Source organism: Sphaeramia orbicularis, chromosome 12, assembly GCF_902148855.1.
Source record: "Sphaeramia orbicularis chromosome 12, fSphaOr1.1, whole genome shotgun sequence".
Taxonomy (NCBI): domain Eukaryota; kingdom Metazoa; phylum Chordata; class Actinopteri; order Kurtiformes; family Apogonidae; genus Sphaeramia; species Sphaeramia orbicularis.
Genome location: NC_043968.1, coordinates 57726936 through 57754337, shown reverse-complemented (window position 1 = coordinate 57754337; position 27402 = coordinate 57726936). Strand labels below are relative to the sequence as shown.

The 27402-nt window shown below is 35.7% G+C and overlaps 1 protein-coding gene across 1 annotated transcript in view; it reads right to left on the bottom strand.

Annotated features, from left to right (window-relative positions):
- LOC115429217 (LIM homeobox transcription factor 1-beta.1-like) overlaps window positions 1-7210 on the bottom strand; it is an 81464-nt gene extending 74254 nt beyond the window's left edge. Inside the window, exons 1-2 of the mRNA XM_030148493.1 lie at window positions 7081-7210; window positions 4998-5184 (exon numbers count right to left, since the gene is read on the bottom strand). Coding sequence (XP_030004353.1) covers window positions 4998-5184; window positions 7081-7210 — 317 coding nt within the window. The remainder of the gene's footprint in view (window positions 1-4997; window positions 5185-7080) is intronic.
- Window positions 7211-27402: the final 20192 nt, after the last annotated feature.

Genomic DNA, 27402 nt, shown 5'->3' with positions numbered 1-27402 from the left:
GGAGAGTTACAGATTATAGATTTCTCTGAATTCATATATCACTGGAAACACATGATAAAGGTAAATAAGAAAATGTATAACAGAGGCCTAGAGTAAATGTTACATACATACTGTACATTTGTTGTTGTTTATCTATGTGTGTAATGCTATGGCTGATAAATGTTGCCCATGATGCCGGTCACCAGCCTCAGCAGACACAGCAATGTGAGGACGAGACAAAGAAGCTGACAGGCTCAAAGGGAAACCCAGCCGAGACATGAGACCGACAGTCAGACGGCCCGCTGTCTGCACGCTGCCCGGCCCGTCTCAACAAACCTCAGAACAGCAGCCGGGACCACCCAGCTGCAAGCTCCTCCCACATATCACTATGACGCCGCTGAACCACAGCCCAGAGTACAGCAAACACATCACACTGAAAAATACAGCTGTTGCACTGCAGTGATTCTACATGTGAGTAAGTGTATGTCATGCATTTCTGTGAAATCTGTGTATATTGGTGTATCTACAGAGATCTGCCTTGGATTTGCAATAGAATAATAATAATTAACGACAATGACAACTAATGGGGCTTTTTTCTTTTGTGATTTGGTTTCATTTACATTGCAGCTAAAACACAAATCCCGTGAATGTTTTGTTGATTAACTTCATTTTATGTATGCACATTTTCATGTTAAACATTTAACCATATAATTGTTTTGAATGTGCAACATATAGAGTTTGGAAATTTTCATCTGTTTGGCAGGAGTTTGGTTGTCAAATGCTGAGAATAGAGAATAGTTTGAAAACATAAATAACCATCAGGATGCTAGTTGTTTCACTCAAGCATGAAATGAGCCTTTAAACGTGAACAAAATAATTATTTTACATTTATCATGATAAAGTGATATGAACGTTTTTATGAAAATAAGATAGAATGGATAAACTAGATTTTCCATGTGAGAAGTTTGTTTTGGAATTCACATAGTGTGCATGTATGAAAACAGCGAGAAACAATAAAAACTAAGGGTGCAAAGGTACACATCGTACCGTCGTACTGAACGGTACGCCCCTCATGTTGCGGTACGAGCATGTACTGCGGTACGGCTCATTTGTCATTTTCAAATGACATTTTCAGACAACTTGGTGTTTATATTAGAGCTTTGCAAGACGACTGACTTATGGAATTCTACTGTCATTGGTTGGAGCAGGATGTGGAGCACAGCCCTTCTACTTCCACCTTCTCCCTTCTCAATATTAACATTAGTATCCACATTAGTGAAACCTCCTCTGTTGTCTCCATATTTGTTATTACTGACTTTGTCCTTCTCAAAAACCTTTACTCTTCTTCATGGTATTCAGCCGGTATGGTATTTAAGAGTGGCACCCTCTGGTGGATTGATTGAGAAACGCTCATTCCAACATACAGGACTGTACGTATGGACGTATGAAGGCAGTGACGCATGACAACGTTAGAAACACACTTAACTACTTACGTACATAAAGTGAACATAAATGAGCCTTAAGGCTCTCTATCAGCTCCCAGTTAAGTTTTGGTACACAGCCTGGCTCCAGCCGGCCTCTGTGTCCGAACCGTACCGTGAACCGCGACTCAAGAACCGCAATACGTACCAAACTGTGGAAAACCTGTACCATTGCATCCCTAATAAAAACATTACTTTGGCCAATATTTTAGACCATATCGCTGAGCCCTATGCATACTTGTACAATGTTATGTAAATTGTAAGTAAAAGCATCAGTGGGGCAGCATTTCAGAGCCCTCTGTGGTGTCTGCACTGACATCCTGCATCCACATATGATACGATCCAACATACGATATTACCCTTGTGGGTAAATTTGTTTTGGGCTCAGTAATGCTACAAATATAACTGGGACAGCTACAGTCATTAAGTAAATGCAACAATCAATGCACAAAAAATAATCGCTAAATAAAAGCTATAGTGAATAGATTAAAAAAAGCTAATAATCAATAAGTAAGGCTATCAATGAATAAAACTAGAGCCGTAAATAACTGGAAAATTAACACTGCACATAAATAACACTGTGTTACTCAGACCCTCTATTGCACCATTTACTATATTGCAAACAATTTAGTGACATATAATCTACTTTGTGCTAAAAAGGCTGATATAATACAACACAACTGAGTTTTTAAAATAACTGAGTCGATATTTACAGATTCTGATCGTCTGCCTAATGGTAAAACTCACTCATCCTCAGAGTGAAGGACAAGAGACAGTTCATCTCTGTTTTCCTCATGAATAGTTTGGAGGAGTTGATGCTCAAACGATAAATGTAATGAGGACATTACATTTAGGGTTTGCTGCACCTCAGTCTTAACTTAGACCTGTTGTCAGTATCAATCAATATCATTTTGCATCTTGTAATTGTAACAAAAGCATGACAGACTAATCAGTCTAAGAACAAATGGAGTCAAACTGTAATTACATAAAAGTAGACACAGTACAAAACCATTGCTAATTTTATGAATGAAGCTGGTTTTGTATGATTAATGTGGATTAATATCATGCAAATTTGACAACTTTTAGCAACAGCAACAAGTGAGGATGATGTTAATGTGGAGGCTGTTGGCTGAGGACAATGAGATGTTAAAAATCATGAAGATGCAAAACTCAATCTGACAAACCCATTGTGCTGCAGAAATACGCTGCTCTGTGAAGTGTTGTGCGGAGTGTGTTCATGTACTAAACTGAATACAACATGTGGGTCATCATAGAGAAAACAGAACATCTCCAGTTTGGAGTGTGCAACAAGAAATGTGTTACAAAATGCTGAACAGATCAATACTTTTAGCTTTGTTTCCCTATTTGAAGTTGTACATCTGCAGAACAATGTCAAAGCATTAATATCACATTGGAGTTATACAGTCCAATAAATCCACTGTCTAGATATGAGGACATATTTTTTTCCAAACCTGCTTCATGGTTAAAGTCAAATATCCAAATATCTGGATCTGCTAAAATTCATAAAAAATAAAAGTCTTGGTTGACTCGTCATCTCTGACCACTGTAAATGTGGGCTTTAACACAGTGTGTATTTTATCTTTGTATAGTTGTGAGGACTCACTTTGTAAAAATGACAAACCACTGTGACCCACTTTGCAACAGAACTTATCTATGAATCAGGAGGAGGATTTATGCAAACAAAGTCATTTTTACTGCTATTTCTGCATCAGCACCAACCATTTCCAATCAATATGGGATCAATAAATCCCAGCTCTACCTGTGTTTTCCCTCTCATCAGTAAAACAAACAGAATGCCCTTTCATTACTAGATTCAATGTTAAAGGTCAACTATCAGAACAATGAATTACAATGTCTGTGCCATTTATAATCATAAGAGGTTTCATAGTAAAAGTTCAATGTGTGTGTGGTGATAGCTTGGATTTAAGGACATAGAAAGAAACTGTGTGAATCAAGAAACATTTACTAACACTGATATATTTATAATGTATTTTAAGTTTGTACATTCACACTGGGAAAAACACTTAATCGGTCTGTGCATTTTTTATTTTTTTTTTTAGAAAACCAACTAAACACACTCAAATTGTCCACAATAACCACAAAAATAATTTTTAAGCAAGTTGTACTGCCTTAACCAGAGCTGCAAATGACATAGTATGAAAGTGTTAAAGAAAATATATGTGGTGACCTGAATAAAATCTCCTGCGACCCACCTACAGGCCCCAAACCGGTCTTGCTTTAAGTCTCTCTTACACTGTTTCGATTCACCTTCTGCTACAGTGTCATTGCCACAGAATGGTTTGTGTTAGAATGAGCATTTTTCATGATTATTCCAGTACTTAAAATATTTCCTGTTATATATTCTGAATATATTTAGTCACACTGTAAAATTTGTTAACAATTATCTTATTTCTATAATACAGAACCCCATTTAGATCGATGCATCTGCTAAATAACATACATATTTTTATATCAGTGTATCTAAAAAAGACTTTCACAGCCTCCACTTCATCTATGCATAAACCAATAAACAGAGGTAAACTGTTATTCATCTGATTATAAATCCACAGCCATGCCAGTCAACACTCAGCAGCATTTTACAGTTAAATAAATAAACCCTCTTTCAATACAAAACAACTTTAAAATCAGTTCTATCAAAGCATGGCAGTAGATGTTGAGGACGATGTGCCATACTATTAGTCAAGCCTAATTTTATATATGTAAAACTGCATTACCACAATGAAAAACAAATGTAATGGAGGCATTTACATTGGCAGGGCTCACTGTTTTCTATTAACTCAAAAATGTCTCATTTAAAGTAGTGCTTTCCAGTCGTGGGGTGGCAATTTACACCAATCTATGGCATGAACCACGGTATTTTTCCGTGTAAAGTATATTTTTACTTGCAGTAATTTCATTATGTATTGAATGTGGCAATTAAGCAACTTGGCTATGGGCCTAAATAAAACAAACAAACAAACAAACAAACATTAAAAATTAGAGTTAGAAAATAGGAGGTTAAAAATTAGAAATAAAAATGTTTGGAGAAAAAAGAGAGAGAGAGAGAGAGAGAAAAAAAAGAAAACAGCCTGCTGTCAAAATATGCACGTATCCTATTCATACCAAGTTCTGTTTTAATATCAATTATAAATGTAAATTGCAAACAAACATAATTAATCCATTACAACTGACCATCTTTCCTGGAGTCATTAACATTTCTGACAATTACTGTAAAAAAAAAAAAAAAAAAAAAAAAAAAAAAAAAAAGCAGAAATTAGTGTTTTTATTTTTTTCACAGGTCAAATTTTGGCCCAGAATCGATGCCAGGTTTTTCCTAAAGTAAAATACAACAAACCGGGACAGTTTCTTGTTTTTAAACGGCCTTTAAAGTCCGTATATGACCGTTAAACTGAGAAAATGTTCGGTTTTTTGGGGGGGTAAATGTTCTTAAATGCAGCCTCCACAGGAACGTCCACGGACACAGTGGGAATAAACACAGCTCAGTGGTGTACTTACTGTTGGTAGTCCGCCTTGCAGTAGACTTTTTTGTCCCGGAAGTAGCAGGTGGCGGTGAGAGGCTGCTGGCACGCGGCGCACTGCAGGCAGCCCTCGTGCCAGGACGCGTCGTTGACCCGCATCAGGAAGCGGTCCGAGATGATCCGCGCGCAGCCCTCGCACACGGCCTGTGGAGAGGAGTCGGCGTCTGCGTGGAAGGAGCGGGAAAACCGTGAAAACCTGCAGCCGGTGGGTCCTATTCAGTAAAAGTAGTGGGTTATGTGTTCATTTTGGGGACAAATTATAGAGATTTGGAGGAAAATGTAAGCACTATATGGTTAATTTCCTGCATTTTGGTGATTTTTACGCACCAACACGCGCATTCCCGGTACTAGTTTATAGTTTAAAGACATTTATTTATGTAAAAAAAAAAAAAAAATCCAGTTACTCGGATGTACTTCTATATGAATAGCATTTTAGCGGTTTGGAAAGTAAAAGAGCACTGATTCTTTAATGTTTAACGGAAGGGCACAAATGGATGTGTTCTAAATAATGAACATGTGCATTTTAAGCTACATTTTTTTATTAAAAAAAAAAAAATACAATTTTCTGTCTGTTTGTAAAATCTTTGTAAGTAGCTTATTCTGTATTAATTGAGCTTTGTGAATTTACGTATGTGTGTTTTTACGTGTAGCCTGCTGTTGTTGTTTTAATATGTATTATAATTCATTCGTTAAATGCTGTTATAATCTATTTTATTTATAAGGAAAAGGTTGAATTTACCCAAATTACAAAATAAATGGCTAAATAAACCAAAGAAATTTTAGACTAAATTAGACTGATGTATATTTTGAGTCAGACACATACTTTTAAGAATAATAATAACCACAGTGAATTTTTATTTTTATGAAAAATTACTATTTTTCATGATTTTTGCTGAAAAAATTTAATTCAGCTTTGCTAATATAGAGGTAGAAATCATATCGTTAAAAAAACAAACCTAGACTATTGGAAATACAGGAATTGTTTGTATGCTTTAATTTAGATTTTTCATAGGATTTAGACCCTGAACACAACATGTATCCAAACATTTTTATGAGTCACAGTTTTCTCTCTCTCTCTCTCTCTTTTTTTTTTTTTAATTTCCTGATTTTTGCTGCTATTCCAAGCAAATACAATCCTGTACAAATACACGTCCTGTACTTTACACATGTGGTGACGAACATCACCCTGATGCTTAATATCATAGAGCAAACAATCACCATGGCAACAACAAACAATATGAGCTAAGCGTTAATTCAGCTACTCATAAGAAACACTGAGCATCTATTAAACACTATAAAATGCATATCTAATGTAATATTTGTTTAGAGTATCATTTAGTATAAGCTATGAAAAACGCACAAAACTTGCGTATTTCTGGTGTTGTAAAGTTTCTTTAAAGGGATTTAATTGTTGGTTTACATGCTCATACTGTGGTTGTTTCACTCGTGGTTTAACTCGTGATGTGGTGTGTACCATAGTTTACATCCGACCTCAGAATTACTAGACAAAACCCGAGGACTAACGAGACCCTTTTTAAATATAATTAGGCCTTTTTTTTTTTTCTTTTTTTTTTTTTTTTTTTAAATTTATTAATTTATGAATTTTTTATTTTGTAAAAAACAACGCCCGGATGCTTTCAGTGGAAATAGCATTTTTAGAACTGTAATTCAATAAAACAAAATTACACGTTTTAACCTCTAATAACTGTATGCTGTGATGTGTCCTAAATTATTTATAAGATATAGGCTTTTATGAATTCATTGTAAATCACAAAACATGACATTGTGAGTTTGTCCCCAATAGTAGATAAATGTAGTTAATAATAATAATAATAATAATAATAATGATAATAATAATAATAATAATAATAATAATAATAATAATAGCCTCGTCCTCAAAAGCTTCCATTTGCTCCACTGTTTATTATTATTAAAAAGAAAAATATTTTAAGAAATGTAAATTCAAGGAGAAGAAAAACTGAGGCAGAGCCGTCCGTTTGTCAGTGTTGACTGGTCACAGTTGTGTAAGCTGTAAAGAAATGAAAACACCTTCAGCTCACCGATCATCGCATCCAGAGCGCTGGCATCAGTCCGCACACAGTCTTCTATTTTAATATCATTCAGCATCTTTAAACACGCAGCGGAGCGACTGCGCCTTTCCTCACACTCCACACTTGTTGCAATTTCCATAAAATGTGAAATCTCGGTCGCTTTCGCTTCCCGAGAGTTAACCAGAGGAGCAGCTCATAGAGGGGGAAACAAAAAGAAAACACCCAAAGCGAAATCCGCAAACTTTACACCAGTCCGCAGTGAGGATGAAGAGGAGGAGGATGAAGAGGAGGAGGTCAGCGGCTGATGTAAATCCAGAGGTGAGGAGGACTGAGGAGGCTCCGGCCGTCCTCAACTACATGTGCCATCCCGATCCGAGTCTCTCTCTCTTTCTCTGAGCAGAGGAGTGAGGAACAGGATCCTCCCCCCGCGGATCCGCAGATCTGCAGCCGCAATTGGTGCCCGGAATCCGGAGAGTCCGCCTCCTGTGAGCACCAGCACCAGGGTCCAATGGAATATTCACAGAGGTTCAGAGGTCACGGAGAACACATTATGGATTATTTTAGAGAATATGGGGCAACTTCATACTACATTAACCCTTAAATGCCCACAAGTGTTTTTGTCACAACTTCCAAATTATTATTTTTTTGACTTTCCCAGTGATTTATCAACATAAGATAAGATATACTTTATTAATCCTCCAAGGGGGAAATTTAAATGTACAGCAGCACAAGACAATATGCATCAAATACAATAGAAAAAAAAAAACAAAACAAAAACTGTTAAAGTTATTAAAAATGACAAGAAATAGCGATAAAAATGATAAAGTAACAAGTGTGCAGTAGGTGACTTGATAAGTGTGTGAGTGACACTGACAGAGCAGGGACATTTAGCCTTTTATAACCTCCTAAGACCCAGCTACGGGTTTTCTGTTCACATTTGTGGACAAGAGTTTCACAAATTTATACAAAAAAAAAAAAAAAAAAAAAAAAAAATAGAAAAGAAAAGAAAACTGTCCACCACAAAGGACATTCCTTAAAAATTTTAAAAACTGCATCTGAAAAAAACTGTTGCATCATGATGTTTCCAATATAGGCACTTATTTAATAAAAAACAAACAAAAACTTGTAGTTTCCTGATATTTCCTGGGTCTTAGGAGGATAATATCATCCTCTTACAGGTAAGCAGGAATTTTCCTATATTTAATTCGCTGATCATGTAGACAATCACGTAGTAAATTCAAAGATTATTATACCAAATCATAGAAAATTAAAGAAAAAGTGACTTTTAATGAAATATATCATTAACTAAACATAAAACAAGTCAAACTGCATTGGTTTTATTGTTGAATCAGTGTTGTAGAAGATGACGGTGTTGGCAGTGTCGTTACAGAGCCTCTGATCATCCAAATGGATCATATCTGATGACAAAAGATGACAAAATGTATTATACCTGAATTATTTACATGTATTGATAGGATCATTGGATCAACAGGTATTAAACATTTTAGATCAGGAGATGGTTTAAGTTGATATGTGGGTCTTTATGGGTTAAACACTGATTTTTACATAAATGTTGGATAGAACAGTTGTAGATTGTTTAAAGTGGACAAAATAACTTGTCTTTTCCCAGCATCCCAGACCTGAGAAATTTAACCAAACATACAATATAAAAGACACCTATTAAAGCAGTATCTCATTATTTATGGACCTTTTTACATTCCTCTACTCTTCTATATTTTTTGATAATATTATGTTTACTTCACTGTGCAAGAGACAACATTTACACACTATAAGACACAGCAAAGTGGATAATAATAGAACTGAAAAACTGGACATATTAACCTACAGGAATAACAGATATCCCATAACCTGAGACAGGCCCCAATAGGAACACATTTTGCTTTAGCACATTTATCTAACAGATTTTATTAAGAGATGCCTTTCAGTCCTTTATACAAACCCACATTTGTCTACTACAAATAGCATAATATATCATAAAACATGAGTTAATGTTCCATACATAGTGTTTGTTTCAACCCACCCCACGACCAGAGAAGGTTAGATAAGTACGAACAGAGGCCACAATGTGCAGTATGTACAGTTTCAACCATTAAAGCTGCTGTGCATGATAGTTTTTAGAGTCGAGGTCTTTTTAGGCATGGTCTAAGGCTACGTTCAGACTGCAGGCAAATGTGTTCATATAATGTGACCTGTATCTGATCTGTTAAAGACACTTTGGTAAATGGAACTGAACTTATATAGTGCATTTTCTACACCTTCATGGTGCCCAGAGCACTTTACAAGTCCTCACATTCACCCATTCACACACACACACACACACACACACACACACACACACACACACACACACACACACACACACACACACACACACACACACACACACACACACACACACACCAGGGGGCGGCTGCTGCCATGCAAGGCGCTGCCTGGCCCTACTGGGAGCAGTTTAGGGTTCAGTGTCTTGCCCAAGGACACTTCGACATGTGGACAGTCGGAGCCAGGATTCAAACCGCCGACCCTTTGGTCATTGGACGACCCGCTCTACCAACTGAGCCACAGCCACACTTTGAACAGCACAATACAATTTTTTCAACCCCAACCCAGGCCACTTTCATATGTGGTACATATCCAGTATTTGGCAATGCGACTTCAGTCTGAATGGCCAGATCGCATTTATCCGATCTTTACGTCATTGAAATGCGACAAATGTCACAACTCTGCGTCCCAGGAGGAGAAGTGTCCAGAAAAACATATTTACGTCCATAAACACAGTGCATTCCTGTGTGTCAGGTATTACATCAGGACCTCTTTTGTGCATGTGGGTCACCTCAGGGTCGCATTCAGTTCATACTCAAAACTGACAGAAGTCGCATTTAATGTGTAACATGAACGAGCACACAAAAAAAAAAAAACGGATTTAACCAAAAATCTGAATTGTGCATTAAGACCTGCTGTCTGAACATAGTTATCTAACACATGACCAGGTGCAGATCAAGAGAAATACTCATGGGATGGCAAGAGGGCGGCATGGAGACTGTATGGAGTGGAAGAAATATATAGGTAATTGCACATTACATGTATCAATATCATTCGTATCAATATTTACCAAACAACACCATGACAGATGAACACATTCAAGACATTATATCACTGCGGGACAATAGAAATGACATCAGATAATAAATATGTTATTTCCAAATCAAACTGTGGCAGTCTTGTTTCCATACTTCCTGCATTCACGAGCACTTATACACTGTCATAAATAGGCCCAAATGTTTCCATACTTACCCTGGAGACTCCCTACCTGTGATGCATATTTTCTTTAATGACAGGCGTTTTCAGAGAGAATGGGGTTAAACGTGTGCCTGATAGCTCTAATCACTGACGTTTCTTTTTTGTGTGTGGGACAGTAGCTTCACGTTTTGGCATCAGCAGGAAATAACATCAGGTCATCTGTATTTGTTTCATCTTTTGATTTGGACTGAAAAAAAGAGAGCTTCAAAGTTGTTGTTTTTTTTCCATTTTCTGTACCTTTAACAGTTACAGTTGAAGACTTTCCAGTGAAGCATTGCATGTAAATACCTTAAAAGTGAGAATAGAAGTGAATTTCTGCACAGTTGGGGTTAAATTTAGTTTGACCAAGGTGTGCATGAGACACTCTTTTAGCCATAGTAATTATTAACCCTGTAACGCCAAACGTGTCATATTTGATACATGAGTTTGAAGCCCTCTACATGATCAGTGTGATTTTTTTTTTCTTGAAAAACCTAATGTATACAATTAGATACATGCAATACACAGATAATCCATCAGGGGTGAGGAATTCCTTCACCAGAGGCCTTTCCAGTGACACTACAAGAATAAATTGATGAGGAAGGAGGCAGAACTTTGCCAATTTTGAAAAGGAATTAACAGTTTGTTAGACATGTTTGTGTTATATTATATTTTTGTTTGTTCAAACATAATAAGATTTGAGTATTGAGACTTAATGTATCAAATATGATACAAAATTGAAACTCATACATGGAAATTGACATTTGAAAAAAAAAAAAATGGGGGTTGTTTAGAAAGGCCAATAAAGGCTCCAGTTTCCAAGAACTGGGATTTTCTGTCAGTGATTTAATGGTTCAGGCTTTACAGGGTTTAAGTTTCAGTGTGTGATAAATAGTGACCTCAAGTGGTGAAGTTTCAGATTGCATCCAACTGAAAACCCCTCTATCACCTATGGTGGCTGCAAAAAGGCATGTCCTGTGTTATTCATTACGGTGGAGGTTATGTTTTCATCTGGGTTTGTGTGTTTGTTTGTCTTTCAGCAAGATAGCTCAAAAAATTATGGACGGATTTGGATGAAATTTTCAGGAAATGTTGATACTGGCACAAGGAACAAATGATTAAATTTTGGTGGTGACGGGGGGTGAGCCTGATTGCCTTGGCGGAGGTCTGCGCTCTCCAAGTGCTTTTCTACTTTTACTTACATGCAGCATACGTAATGCATACATACATGCATATAAAAGTATGCAACTGATGCAGTGTAGACAGGATTTGTAGCCGCACTAGTTCATTTGCAGACCTTGTTTCTGGTTAGAGTTTTACACTAAAACAATATGACAGACCCTTATAATCAATAAAAACTAAATATCCGACAAAATATACGCACTTTGACAGAGCTCATGAATCAGTCAAATGATAATACAAGTTAAGGGAACAAAAATAATACATACAACAAGTGGTCAATAAGAGCTTATTGTCATCTTAGACCACAGATTTGTCTTTGAGCAGTTATGTAACTGTGGAAAATTACATATATTTTTATCATCAGTTGTGGGATTTTAATTCAGGGGATACTAATGCAGACAGAGTTGATGGTGATAAACCTTCAGACTGGATGCATTGTTAAGCCCGCTGCTCCTAGTCTGCAGTGTGTGTGTTCCTGCACGTTCTAATGATGGGTTAAATGCAGACGGTCAAAATCACTGTGTGTTCCATGTTCATATGTAAACTACATATCAATAAAAAGAAATGAAGAGTCTTCAGAAAGATATATAAAATCCAAATAAAGGAGAAGATATGGGTTGCTGGGGAAACATGGAGGTGACACACACACACACACACACACACACATAGTATACAACTCATTGTATAACACAAGCAGTTCTTATTCTCAGGTGATCCATGAAAACATTCTACAATTAGAACCTCCTAAATCTTCCACACTTCACATTCAAGTCATGAATTCAAGGTATTTCAGAGACACGAACATTAATTCTTTATTTTATTATTTAAAAAAAAAAAAATTTCTGTCCACCTCAATACAAATTCATTTACAGTTTTGATTTATTTATTTATTTTTTATGTCAGTGAAATAAAGTCCATCTGCCTATTATCAAATGAAATTATTTTCTTTTGGTTTTATTCACTCTTCCCCCTGAATTGTTCCGCCTTTGAATGTTAGTGATATTATCTAAAGCTAAAAAAAAAAAAAAAAAAAAAAAAAAAAAAAAAAGAATTTTCAATATGAGCCAACATGATTAAATCTGTGCAAACATGTTTTCTTCCAGTCAGTGCACGTGGACTGCGCACAATGTAGAGCCGCTTTAATGGCGCACACTGGCAGACTATACTAATCACAGAATGAAATCACATTATTTTTTAAACGGGCAAGGATGAAATGCAGACGATATCCGGCAGCTTCCAATAAAGCGTCGGATATTGATCATTTCTCCCCAGCAGCAGGCCGCACATCAGCTGCGTGAGGCGCAATAAAGAGCGGTATTCATCAGCTGTCTGCGCTTTTGTTCGCGGTGCATTTAAAGTCAGGCCGCAGATAGAAATCGTGGTGATATATGGAAACAAGGAGAAGCCTTTTATTAACGGGAAATTAAAATATTGAAATATGCGCATGTGTCAGGTCCAATAATATGAGACAGAAGTAGAACCATGGGCCTCTGTGTGCAGTTCATTTCACCAAAAAAAAAAAAAAAAAAAACCTGGGATATTGACTGAATTAAAGGCTTTTTCATCCCCCAACTGTGATTTTTATGCTGCATTTGAGTGGCATTTAGAGAAAGGAAAAATAACAGTCCATCCTTATCTTACATAAGGGTTACTAAATAGGCCTAAAAAACAGGATATGCATTATTTTGCCTGTTGCATTTATATCTTTTTTTTTTTTTTTTTTTTTTTTGCTAAAAGATGATAAATGAGACATGCCATCATTTTAGTAGCTAGAGGAGTAGGAGGCATACATCTCATATAACATTATCATGCACATTTTTCAATTCAGTTTTGTTTTCTTTAATTCATTTTATGAAATAAATCAGTTTATTACACAGAAACAGCAGGAAAAATGTGCACAGTACAGCTACTCTCTGCGACAAGAATCTCTCCTTTTCCTCATAATTCTCATAAATACCATATAACAGCTCCTACAGTAGTAAATGTAGACTGTTGGGTGTTTTTTTTTTTTTTTTTTTTTTTTTTTAGTAAACGGCAGCTGGATGTCACATTCCATACAGCAGCCAGTCCTGACCCCCTGTGGCCGAAAGCAGAACTACATAAAAACAAAACCCAGAGCCTTGTCCTGTTGATCAGAACACAATGCTGCAGAAAAAAACACATACCCAACACCTAACACTATAAAAAAAAAAAAGACATTTAATATCAGTGATGCTTTTCTACAAATTCTGAAAAAAGCTATTTGTTTGATGCATTTTTTTAAATTTACATTGATGACCTTAATATTGTTCATATTTGTTGTTGTTTATGTACAGTGCTTTGAAACACATAATTTGATGTTAATATCTAGCTGTGTGCACACTCACAAATGAGCTAGTGTGAATGTAACTTTTAAGCCTCAGGGACTGTTTTGCATATTTTGCTTGTGTTCCATTCTTCATTTTTTGATAATTTTGGCCTTGTTCATGCATATGACATGGATTTTGGCAAGAATGTGTATTTTCATTTCTCTTGTTTTTTCTAGCTTAAGTCCTACAGTCTAAGATACACTGTGTACAAGCAAAAGTTACACTCATTTACAAAAAATGTGCCATTGAATCCCATCCAAATCAATGTGTAAATGAACAACACTTAATCCTCTAATCCAGTGGTTCCCAACCTTTTTTGGCTCGTGACCCCATTTTAACATCACAAACTTCTGGTGACCCCAGAACGGAGACATTTTTTTTGCTCAAATTCATTTGTTTTTTGATCATGTAATAGTTTGCTATACTATGCTGCAAATAAACGTTAATTTTAGACAACATTTAGTCTATATAATGTATATTATTATAGACAGAGGCAGAAAAGCCAGGTGTAGATTACTGCACAAAGTGAGAATTTGGTTTTCCTTGGTCAAGATATGTACAGTCAGTCCAGCTTGTATTTACAAGACTGATAATTAATACTGAACAAACAAGAACTCAAACTATGAATTATGAAAGAGCTGCAGCATCTGAAACTGACCACAATGAACATTTGACAGATAAACAGTACCACAGTGCTTCAGTTTCAGCTTTCGCAGTTCGTCATGTCTTTTATGGATTGGGATTGTCTGTCAACTCACCAAATATTTTTTATTAGTAAGTTTTTCTAAATTTTTTATCAATTACTAGAAATTTCAGGTGACCCCATTTGAATTCCAGGTGACCCCATGTGGGGTCCCGACCCCAAGGTTGAAAAACACTGCTTTAAACCCTCAGATTAAAATGGTCCGCCTGGACTTTTTTTCTTATTTTGACTAACTAAAAGGTTAGAAAACATACTGTGAGTGAATCCATTTGCCCTTTTTTCCAGAGCACTTTTTTTTTTCCAGATCTTTCAAAATCTAGCTGTCATTTACATTTTACTGCATGTTATAATACTGATTAAACAGCTTCTTCTCCAGCTTCTAGTACAGGCGTGAGTGGAACTACCATAATGACCCAATAAAACGTCAAAGGGCAATGTTTCAGGTTTCAGAAACCATTGGAATTGTTCTAATTGCACAGTGAAAGAGTTACAGCACATCCAAACTGCATATGCACAGGGTGTGTCAGCGATGACATGTCAGGCTTCAAAGAGTTAATGGAGTGTGAGTATTTGACACTGCAAAAAATAAATAAATAAATAAATAAATAATGCATAAAAATCTGTGTTGTTGCTAGTCATTGGCATATCTCAGTCTGTAATAGTTCAACACAAACAAATCTTTTCATGCAGTATATTGAATTTTTTTAATCTAAAAATGGAGGCATCAGGACAAAATCTGGCATTTAAAGGATTAAAATGTTTAAGAATTAGTTTTATATCAATAATTAGGCCAGATGTAACTTAAAAATAGCTTAAAGAAAGTAGAAAATAATATTGTTGTGTAATATTTTTAGAACTTGAAAAGCTTAAAAAACACATTTTCTTGTACTTACCTGTATGAATGTGACTAATATTGGAAGCAGCCCCAAGGGTTGTAACAAGGGTGAAACACCGCCAATATATGAGTTACAACTTTAACCTTCCATCCAACTCTTACTTGAAAGGTGGGAAAACTCGGAGAATGAGGTGCAAATTTTTGTATCGGAAACACGTTATTCATGATAGATTACACCCCTTAGATATTTATGACGACTATGATTTATACCTTCATTTTCCTACAGCAGAGATTCAGAGGATTATCGACCTGCTGGCGACAGACTTGCAACACAATCCGGCCAAATCGCTTTAACAGTTCAACATCAACACTGTGCTCTGTTATAGTGTTACCAAAGCTGATAACGTGACTTGATAAGACACTAATGTTATAGTCTTGAAAAGGAGACAACTTTCTAATGACAGGGTTCTCAACCTGCCTGAGGAGACCGTGGCTTTAAATTCTGTCTTATCTCTGAAACAATCTATAAAAACCCACTTTATTGAAATCACTTTGTCAGAAAAAATGGGATGACTTAGTATTTTTGACAGTGTAATAGCTTGTAACTCGGGCTTAGACCTACACCTACTGCACCTGTTTACCAGGGTACATATTTAGACACTTAAACCAAACTGCTGCAGCCTCATACACCCCCCCCCACTCTCTCAGGTCAGCTGATCAACTGCTCCTGGGTGCACCAAAAACTAAGCAGAAGTTCAGGGGTGGCTGTGCCTTTGCTGCAGCAGCTCCTAAACCAGTGGTTTCCAACCTTTTTTGGCTCATGACCCCATTTTAACATCACAAATTTCTGGCGACCCCAGAACGGAGAATTTTTTTTGCTAAAATTAATTTGTTTTTGATCATGTAATCGTTTGCTATACTATGTTTCAAATAAATGTTAATTTTACATTGCATTTAGTCTATATAATGTATTTTATTATGGACAGAGGCAGAAAAGCCAGGTATAGATTACTGCACAAAGTGAGAATTTTATTTTTCTTGGTCAGGATATGTACAGTCAGTCCAGCTTGGATTTACAAGGCTGACAATTAATACTGAACAAACAAGAACTCAAACTATGAATTATGTAAGAGCTGCAGCATCTGAAACTGACCAAAGATAAACAGTACCACAGTGCTTCAGTTTCAGCTTCACAGTTCGTCATGTCTTTTATGGATTGGGATTGTCTCTGTCAACTCACCATATATTTTTTATTGGTAAGTTTTTCTAAATTTTTTATCAATTACTTGAAATTTCAGGTGACCCCATTTGAATTCCTGGCAACCCCATGTGTGATCCCAACCCCAAGATTGAAAAACTCATCCCTAAATTATGGAACCATCTGCCTCTCCATATCAGACAGACCTCCTCTCTGTCTGTTTTTAAATCCCTTCTTAAAACCTATCTTTTCTCCTTGGCTTTTGAAACCACGCGAGAGGTTTGAATGTATTAATTTTATTCAGTTGGTTTATTTGGTATTGGTTTATTGTTCTTATTTGTTGTTTTTAATTGTACAGCTTTTTATCTTTTAATCTATTCTTGTATTTTAGTCTTTTATTTAGGTTTTATCTGTTCTTCTGCATTTTTATGTTTTTATTTTTAAATTTTTGTATTTTATTTTTACAGTTGTTCTGTGTCTTTTAATCTATTCTTGTATTTTACTCTGTTATTTTGGTTTTTATTTATTTTTCTGTACAGCACTTTGGTCCACTGTGGTTGTTTTAAAGTGCATTACAAATAAAGTTGGATTGGATTGGATAAACATTTGTTGGAGGAAAAAAAAATTCACATTTTGATGAACCTCTTTAGAATTTGCTCACAGAATGCATATGCCATGAAGTGTTTATGCAACATCACAATAAATGTCACAATTTATTTCTGTCCATAGTTGCATTAATTTTTGTGACAGAGCTTGACTCTGTGGAGGCCAATCCATGTGCATCTCCTGCTCCTGAACCATTCTTTCACAACCGGATCCTGATGAATCCTGGTGTTGTCATCCTTGAATATGTCCAATCTAACCCTAACCCAGTCTAAACCTGCTCATTCTGTAGTTTCAGGTTCAGCTGACCTCGTTTTATGGACACATAATGTTGGTGAACCCAGACCTGACCAACTGAACCAACCCCAGATCATAACACTGCCCCCATAGGATTGTACTGTAGGCACTAGGCATGATGGGTAATCCCTTTAGCCACCTCTCTTCTCACCCTGACGTGTCCATCGCTCTGGAATAGTGTCAATCTGGACTCATCAGATCACATGACCTTTTTCCATTGAAACACAGTCCACTCCTTGACTCCTTGACGCACTGAGTAGCTTCTCATTTCTTCGTGAGCTGAAACAGATTAATCCCTGCAGTAAATATCCAATGGAAGGCATTTAGGAAGCTAAACGATAGACTGTTGTGTGGAGAAGGGGTGGGATTAAATAAATTATACTTCCTCCCACTCCTTTTTGAATATGCAAAGGAAGTCATACTTTGTTTTGATGTATATGTATGTTTTTGTCTGTTTTGTTTTCTTATAATCTGTTTCATTTATAAGGACTAAGTAGGATTATTTTGTTTTGTTGCATATTCAAACTAAACTAAACTTAACTAAACTAAACTAAACTAATTAAATGCAGGTGTCATTTACATTCATACCTGAATCCAACTGTAGAGTGACAATCATTGAACTTTATTCTTACCCTGACACATAATGAAAATGGTCCTTTTACCAGTTTATGTTGTTGTTCTAACCAGAAACACGACACATGGTGCCATAGTTTTTTTTAATATTCAATTTTGATACCAAGATTTCAAAAAGCTGTCTGTTTTATTCAGGGTTTATTTAGACACTTAAACCAAGCTGCTGCAGCCTTATATAACCCCCCCCCCCCCCCCCCCCCCGGCTCTCTCAGTTCAGCTGATCAACTGCTCCTGGGTGCACCAAAAACTAAGCAGAAGTTCAGGGGTGACTGTGCCTTTGCTGCAGCAGCTCCTACACTATGGAACCATCTGCCTCTCCATATCAGACAGACCTCCTCTCTGTCTGTTTTTAAATCCCTTCTTAAGACCCATCTTTTCTCCTTGGCTTTTGAAACCACGTGAGAGGTTTGAATGTATTCTAAACTAAACTTAACTAAACTAAACTAAACTAAATTAAACTAAACTAAACTAAACTAAACTAAACTAAACTAAATAAATGCAGGTGTCATTTACATTTATACCTGAATCCAACTGTTGAGTGACAATCATTGAACTTTATTCTTACCCTGACACATAATGAAAATGGTCCTTTTACCAGTTTATGTTGTTATTCTAACCAAAAACACAACACATGGCACCATAGGTTTTTTTTTTTAAATATACAATTTTGATATCAAGATTTCAAAAAGCTGTCTGTTTTATTCAGGGTTTTTCATTAAAGGGTTAATTGTGACATAAACCAACACTTTTTTTGTCCCTTTCATTTCTTTTTAGGTTTAGAACCACAGTTCTACTCTTGCTTTTTTAATATATTTAAGCCCATTTTAATACTATTATTGTATGTTTAAATGTTTTCTGTTGGCAAAGCAACAGCTCAAAAGCACGAAACACATATGTAATTGAATAATGTTGCTCACAAAAGTCAGACTAGGACAAATTGAGAAAATGTCCTACCTGTATGTACCTACGCCTTTTTATTACTTATTATTATTTTTTTGGAACATATTTTATTTAAATAAATGTGCAACATAGTTTACATCTTTGGAACACATCAGAACACAGGTGTAATATGAACAAATGGCAGCTCTGCAGCCAGTACAGTAGAAATCAGTGGAAATCCTTCATTTTCAATCTACACCCCACCCCCAGAAAAAACAAATAAATAAAAAATAGACAGTGAGAACTACAGTTCAATACACCAGCCTAACAATTATTCACAAACATAAAATATTATTTTGTCCAACCCTAATGGTTGATTACCGGGGCCTAAATATTGCTAAGCTGATCAAATGTGACGTTGAGCTGTCATTTTCTCCATTAGATACATATTTTTCAAACCCTCTTGTCATTGCTCAAGTGTAGGGGGTTGGACTTTGAGCCACCACTTGGTTATCAATTTTCTTACCACTAATAAAAGAATTTGCATCAATTTGACATCCTTTTTACATAGACCTTCCCCTGGGGGTACTCCTATTATACAACGTGTTATTAATTTTTAAGAGCATATTTTGTTAAATGATAGTCTTCAGGTTCTGTCTTTACCAAAGCATATATTATGTGTATCTTGATAAACCTTGTAAATCATATCTTTTTATCCCCAAATAAGCGTCGTCAGACCTGATCTGTGATGTTCTTTCCCATGAAGTCTCTTCCACTCACTAAGAGCCTAATTTACTAATTTGCCAACAGCTGTTTTATAAAGTAAAGTCAAAGAGGAGACGTGGTTTGATCTTTGTAACCATCACATGCTCCTCGGTGCCTGTAAATCCATGTGACACATGTAAACAGAGGATAAAAGAGTGTCAAAGCAGAGTGGAGGCTGTTTGAAGACATGTGGCCCACACACACACTGACACCACGTCTATGATTTTAATGAGCAGCCTTTGTCAAAGTGAGCTGTAAAAAGTTTCTGAGGAAATCGGCAGCAGATGACGTCTTTGAAAACACTTTTAAAAATGTTGGCTGCGTGATGGATCTGAGCAGTTGGAAAGATTGTGGAAAATCAGGCTGCTTAAAGTGGTTATGGTGGTTGGAAAGCAAAGCACTCTGGGTAACGTGTAAAACAGACTGTTGTTAGAGCTGCAATTTGGGTTTAAGGTTGAAATATAAAGGATGTAAATGTCCATTATCAAATTAACACATTCTGCAGGCTATTGTATGCTGGAGTAAATACTGGACCAATGACCGCTGCACCTCACACAGATACTAAAAAAAATACAGCAGAGAGTAAAATATTTCATTTCATTTCATTTATGTCATTCATGGTTGTGCATTTGATCAGCAGACATTCAATAATCACCAGGTGAACAAACATATACACAGAAAATCTTATATTTCCTGCCCCCTTCTACACTGTAAGACCAGATAAGTTGAGTTTACTTAAAAAATTTGAGGAAACCGGCTGCCTTAAAAAATGTGAGTAATCAGTAATGAAAACTTGAGTGTATTAAACTTAAATGCTTGATTTGAATGGAATTGCTATTTTAAGTACAACACACTAAATGCGAAGGTAATTTAACATAAAATTTGTTGCAATGTCAATTGCTTTGCATAATTACACTGGGTTACAAAAAAATGTTTTTTGCAAGTTGTCTAGGTTTTTTCAACTGAATTAGGACCATTTTGCACCGCTAAATCAAAAAATGACATCTGTTTTTCTCAATCAGGTCAGGTTTTTTTTGCTAATTTGATTTTGAAAAATTTGATCTTCTCACAAAATTGATTACATTTTTGTGACTTTATCAGTTGATTTTTTAATATAGTTCTCACCCAAAATAGGTTTTAAGAGAAAAAAAATCATTTGATCACTTGATTTCTGTTAGGTACAATGGTGTATTCACCGCAGATGTAGCAGAATACGTCAGGCTTATTTTTGGAAGATCTTCTAGTCGAAGCCATTTCATTCACCTGTAATATTAAAAAAAACATTAATCATAAATTGGCAAAAGTAAAATCTTCAGAACTCGTTTATTGCAAGAAATATGAAAGAATTTTGTATCATATGATGTGAAAATGCCCATAAATGTAAGCAAAAATGTTAAAAAGCCAATATGTAGCATAGTTCAGAAAGTTGACCTGATTGAGCAAATTAATGTGATTTTTGGATTCAGCACACCAACATTATCCTAAATCGGCTCAAAAAACTTAAACAATAAATTTGTTGTTGACCAGTGTTATTAGACTTAATGTCATCAGTTCATTGTAATCAATTCCACGTTGATTAAATAAAAATCTTTTGCAATATAAATTGCTTTGTATAATTATTGAATCAAATCCATTAATGTGTGAATTATAGATAGGCAGGTAGTTAGCTCAATATAATAAACCAGTACAATAAGTGCTTTTAATTTGGCAAAGCATAAAGATATACACACAACAAAACTTCTCATAGATGAACGGGAAAGCCATTGTTCTGCCGTGGAGGTCGGCGCTCTCCGAGGGCTTGTCTAGTTAAATATTTGGTTATTATTCCTTAATGGCATGTAAAGGTACTTGCTTAGACTTACAATTTGAGCTATTATGGTTGCTACTAAATTAATTTTGAAAAACAGATATGGAATGATTGGTATTGCTGTACAGTGCTTTCACACTCCATTACTTACTTGGCCACGCCCATAGACACTAAATGCTGCACTTTTAAATGAACGTAATAATGGAGGTTGGTCAATGACAAGCCTCGGGATATATGTTCACATGCTGTCGAAGTGGTGAATATTATGAGCTTGTTTCTAAATGAAGAGAAATTAGGCCATTTATATAATTCATTATGATAAGAGATTCTCTGTTCTGGACTCCCATTCCTGCCACTGATGAAAAACATCCTCTAATGCAAAATAACTCTTCTTCTTTTTCTTCTTCTGGACTTTATTACACACAGTGCACTATTGTCATATCTGCTGGTGTTTTGTTCCATTAGGCACTGCCACTTCTATAAATAGGTTTAATGTGTATCTTTTATTTTCTATTATATCTGTGTAAGTTCTTCTTTAGAGTTACATGGGACAGACAAATAAATACTCAGGTATGTATGTATGTATGTATGTATGTATGTATGTATGTATGTATGTATGTATGTATCTATCTATCTATCTATCTATCTATCTATCTATCTATCTATCTATCTATCTATCTATCTATCTATCTATCTATCTATCTATCTATCTATCTATCTATCTATCTATCTATCTATCTATCTATCTATCCATCCATCCATCCATCCATCCATCCATCTATCTTCTTATTGTATTGATAATTTCTTTCCAGCTACTTTTTTATTATACATTAACCCTTTCATGCATGAATTATGAGAACCTTAGTCAAAAAATTTTTCTGGAGTGTTTTTATTCCTCCTTGGGCATGAAAAAATCAATGCAATCGAGTTTTTTTTTTTTTTTTTAATTGAGCTACAAAATTGTCCATGCATTACATTTTTGAAGTAAAGAAACGTGTTTAAATCCCAACTTCAGAAAGTGATATGAAAACAATGAAATAAAAACATTATTAATGCTGCTAATCTGATGTTTTCTCACCTTTTTGACATAGGCTATTCTAATGTTAGTTATTACTCACTTCATGGAGATAATATGCAAAAAAAAAAAAAAAAAAAAACAATTAACAATTGATTTACACTTAAACATGTTAGTGCAGATCAGGTTTATCTAGAACAGCAAAGTTACAGTAATGGTATGAACTGCAGTGTATGAGATGATGCATAAGTGTCCACTGTGTTGGCTGATATGGAACTAAAACAACAAAACCCATAAATATGCAACAGTAGTAGTGACCACAATGCATGAAAGGGTTAATAGAGCAGCTGTAACACACAATAATTTCACCCTGGGATTAATAAATTATTCTGATTCTATAAAATCAAAGTGTCTAAAAACCCCTCTCCTATGAGTATATAAAACCATCTCAAATATACAACAGACTTAAATCAAACAAGAAAACATTTCAGCTGCAGGGTGATGGTACTATGAGTCTCCTTAAGGCTGGAGGTAGTGCACTAGTTTAGTCTCTTAATGAGTTGTGTTCCCAGTGCAAATATGATGCCTGACTTTCACTAAACAGAGAAAAAAAACCTCTCATTAGCCGAGCCACAGCTTTCATCAACTCTCAGCCTGTCTGTTGTGCCCTCAGGCCAGTCTGACTGTGGATTTATGTGAAGTCACGTCAGTGCTCCATTAATCACCCGACCAGTACAAGCATTCATCTTACAGTAATTGCTGACATGTTAATTACACATAATGACAATCCTGCTCCTTCAGACTCATCCAACAGCAGGAGGAGTTCAGGTAACGCTGTCAGCCGCTGTCATGTTTGTTTAATGTTAAAGTACGGGGAATGATGTTGGTTTAATGTTAAAATCAGCATCTGAGGATTCAGAGATGATTCAGGATTAGATAAATGTTACTGATCATTATGTCTTTTGTATGTTGCTATACCTTTTACATATTTTTTGCCATTATAACTTTAAAATAATTAGCATTTTGTTACTTTTTTTTTTTTTTTTTTTTTTTACAACTTTTTTGTCTCTTAAGTCTTATTTCCATGTTGCTACACATTACACATCACTTTTGTAAAGTTGTTGCATTATTGTCAAATTGTTATTTATGTCTTTTACATTGTTTTCATTGTGGAATTCAAATAGGGTCACCTGAAATTTTGACTGATTGATTAAAAAAAAACAAACAAAAAAAAAAACAACCCAAAACCTTACTAATAAAAAATATATGGTGAGTTGAGAGACAATCACAATCCATAAAAGACATGACACACTGTGAAGCTGAAACTGAAGCACTGTGGTACTGTTTACCTTTCAAATGTTCATTGTGGTCAGTTTCAGATGCTGCAGCTCTTTCATAATTCATAGTTTGACTTATAGTTTGTTCAGTATTAAGAACAAGAGTTCTTCAAGAGTTTATATTTTTGCTCAGTGTTCTAACATTTTGCATTCAATTCCAACAAACCTCCTAAAGGGTTCTAAAGGTGGAGTTAAAGGAGTGTTAGGTCTACCTGCTGCAGCCTGCTTCAGCTACTGGGAACGGTTCTTGACAAGAACCGGTTTTCAACTCCCACCCCTACCAACTGATCTTGTTGTTGCGAGGCGATAATGTCAACCCCACATTGCAGATACAAGCGGTGTTACTGGGTTTCTTCCTCGGCTGTCTGAGCTCTCCCTTAAAGACAGGGTGAGGTGGTCGGCATCCAGAACTGCTGCTCCTCCACATCCAGAGGAGTCAGTGAAGGTGGGTCATGTGGTTAGCAGGCCTGCGGGAGGTCTCTGTGGTGAGGTGTTTCAGGACGTCCAACATGGAGGAGAATCAGAACACGCGGAAATGGTTGTTCTTTGGCGTCAGAGGTGTTGAAGACATTGAAGACGTGGTGGATGGACAGATTTATTTCATGGAAAAAAACCATGCAGATCAGCACTTCTAAGTGTAGCCAACATCACACAACAAACACCCGGTGGGGGGTTAATGTAACCGACTGTTTCCACTTTTGCAGCCCCACAGTTGTCGTGCACATCTGTTGTGTTAAGTTGTCTATAAAACTCCGGCGGTGACAGTGACAGAAGAAGCCTCATGTTTACTGGAGGACTAATTGACTCATGTTTGTGAGTAAACTATAAAGAAAAAAGCCCAAAGATGAAACGCTTCAAACTCGCAGTTTCTCCTCAAAACCTTTAACATGCGTGGACTTTGAATACACCATAAATGTACATGCACAGTCCAGGAACCCTGATGCATCCAACATCCAGAACAGAAGCTTTTCCTTTTATTTCAGTCTGGATGGGTTTTAACCCTTTAACCCCTGAGTCATGATTCCAGGTAAAGGTTAACATATTAATAAAGCATCCACTGTGGGTCTTCCAGAGCTCTTACTTACAACATTATTCATATCATCATATATCTAGTCAGTGTCTACGAGAGAATATCAATAAGGGTCCGATCAACTGAAAGTGAACATCAGCATGAAAAAGTACATTTGCACACATCATTTATCAAGTGGGCTCATTTTTCAGCTAAAGATCTCTATTTTATGGCACTGTTATCCTTTTTATAATACCACTTACACAGAACAGGAGAAGTTCCAAACCTGCTGCTAGGCTGCATTAAATGAACACAAAGACATGCAAAGACTGTCTATTACTTAGAGAAATTAAAATTCTGAATGATGAATTTTGTGAATTCATACACTGGTCACATTTAAAAAGACTATCTGTGTGAACTTTTACTGAGAAATGACTCTTTATTTGAAATTTACCTCTATCAGTACAGACCATCATAAGTTGTAAATAACACTGTGTTCATATTACATACATTGACTAAAGCATTAGGATTATATCTGGTTTGTTGTTTTAAAAAATAAGTAAAAATTTTGGGTGATGTATACAATGGTAAAGAGTCATCCACATGTTACTATGGCAACCTGTCCATGTGTTACCACATTCTCATGTCAATAAAACAGAGACTTTTCAATATTTTACACCAGAATTTATTGTCTGCATAATTGAACATAATATCTAAAAGGTTTTGTTCTACTTGATATCAGTTTTTGAGAACTGCATGTTTTGAATGTTTCCGTAAAGCTTAAAAAATTGATGTCCGTTTCAAGTCCACGTGTTAGTAATTTGACATTTTTCACCTAAAAATCTTATCTCCCCATGTTTTGTTATACATAATGTTAAAGTGTTTATAAATACCTACTCAAATATGTATAATACATGCATATAAGTTAGTCTGCTTACATGACAGAGACTGTTGAACATGAAATGTGTCCACATGTTACTGCTTGATCAATTCATGATGAATTTAGTGAGCTGATGTTTTTAAGTGTGGAGCTTGTTGTAAAGTTACATAGTTTTCTGGTGTTGGATTTGGATTTTTAGCCATGAGTTATTCTGAAGGTGCTTTGTCCAGCATTGTCTTTGTTAGCAATTTCTTCAGACATGGCTGACAAAACTACTGGTCAGATTCATTTCTAATTTTATGTGTAGCTTCCTTGGCACAATATCTACAAAGTCTGTTCACAGTTTTAAGATATTTTGAATTTTTGATGAAGTTCTAAAACATTAAAAATTTGCCTTTACTTATAATTAGCCATATTTTGATGGTTGAAAATTGTAACCAGTTTATAACCGGTTTATAATATGGAAATGGTTAGAGATATCCGTATAGTTACTATTGAGCACTGATAGGAAGTCCATATATGGACTTTTTTGCACAGGGATCATTTGTGGAAACGGTGACATGGCTGCCGAGCATCAGTATGATGGGATCTGTAACAACCATGTCACATCCGTCCACTGCCACATTTTGTGTTTTTGTGTCAGCTGGTATTGTTTTAGATCCACAATACTAACATTTATGAATAAGAGGAGAATTAGCAATAGTAAGTATATAAGTTTATTACTAATAAAGAACTGGTACTGACCAGATCATCATGGGTAATGTCACGTCCGTCCACCAGCAAACATTTTCACATACACGTGCTATTCAAAATCTGATATTTCTGAAAATATAGCTTCCACTGTCAAATAATATCAGTAGTCTGTGCACAAATGTATTAGCATTATTTCAACACAGTTCTATGCATTTCTTATAACTTTTTTTTTTTTTTTTTTTACAAAAATGGCCACTCATTTGACCCCCTAAGAAAATTTTAGCCAAAATAGGTTTTGACAGTGTAAATATTTATGGGAAGCCTAAACTGAAGATGAACTGAACTCACTTGTTGGGGTTAGTGCGCTGGGCTAAGGACTATTTAAAGGGGTTTGAAATTATGTGCACTGTTTTTTCCCTGTTGTCTGTGGAAGGGACACTAGGCTAGGGTGTGTGATAAAAAAATGTGAAGTGCATTTCTTCTTCTGCTGGCTACTATCATTCATTTTATTTTACTCAGGTGCTATGGCTATCCTGCAAAGTAAGAGTGCCATCTAAATCGTACAAGGACGAATGGTATATCAAAACTGACATTTAATTAAACCAAATAAGTTTATTCTCATCTGTAATTTAAAAAAAAATAGGGCCTTTGCTTGTGTGCAAACAGTTGAATTGTTACTGTTATGGACTTAATGCAGGGATGAAAAGGTGCATAATCAAATTTTTTTAGACTTTAGTCTTAGGAGAGCTCATTTGCTTGGTTTTAATTGTGTAAGAATGTGTAATAAATTAAAGTTGATGGGAAATGAAAGATGATAAAATGAGATCAGTTGAGACTCACTGTGGCA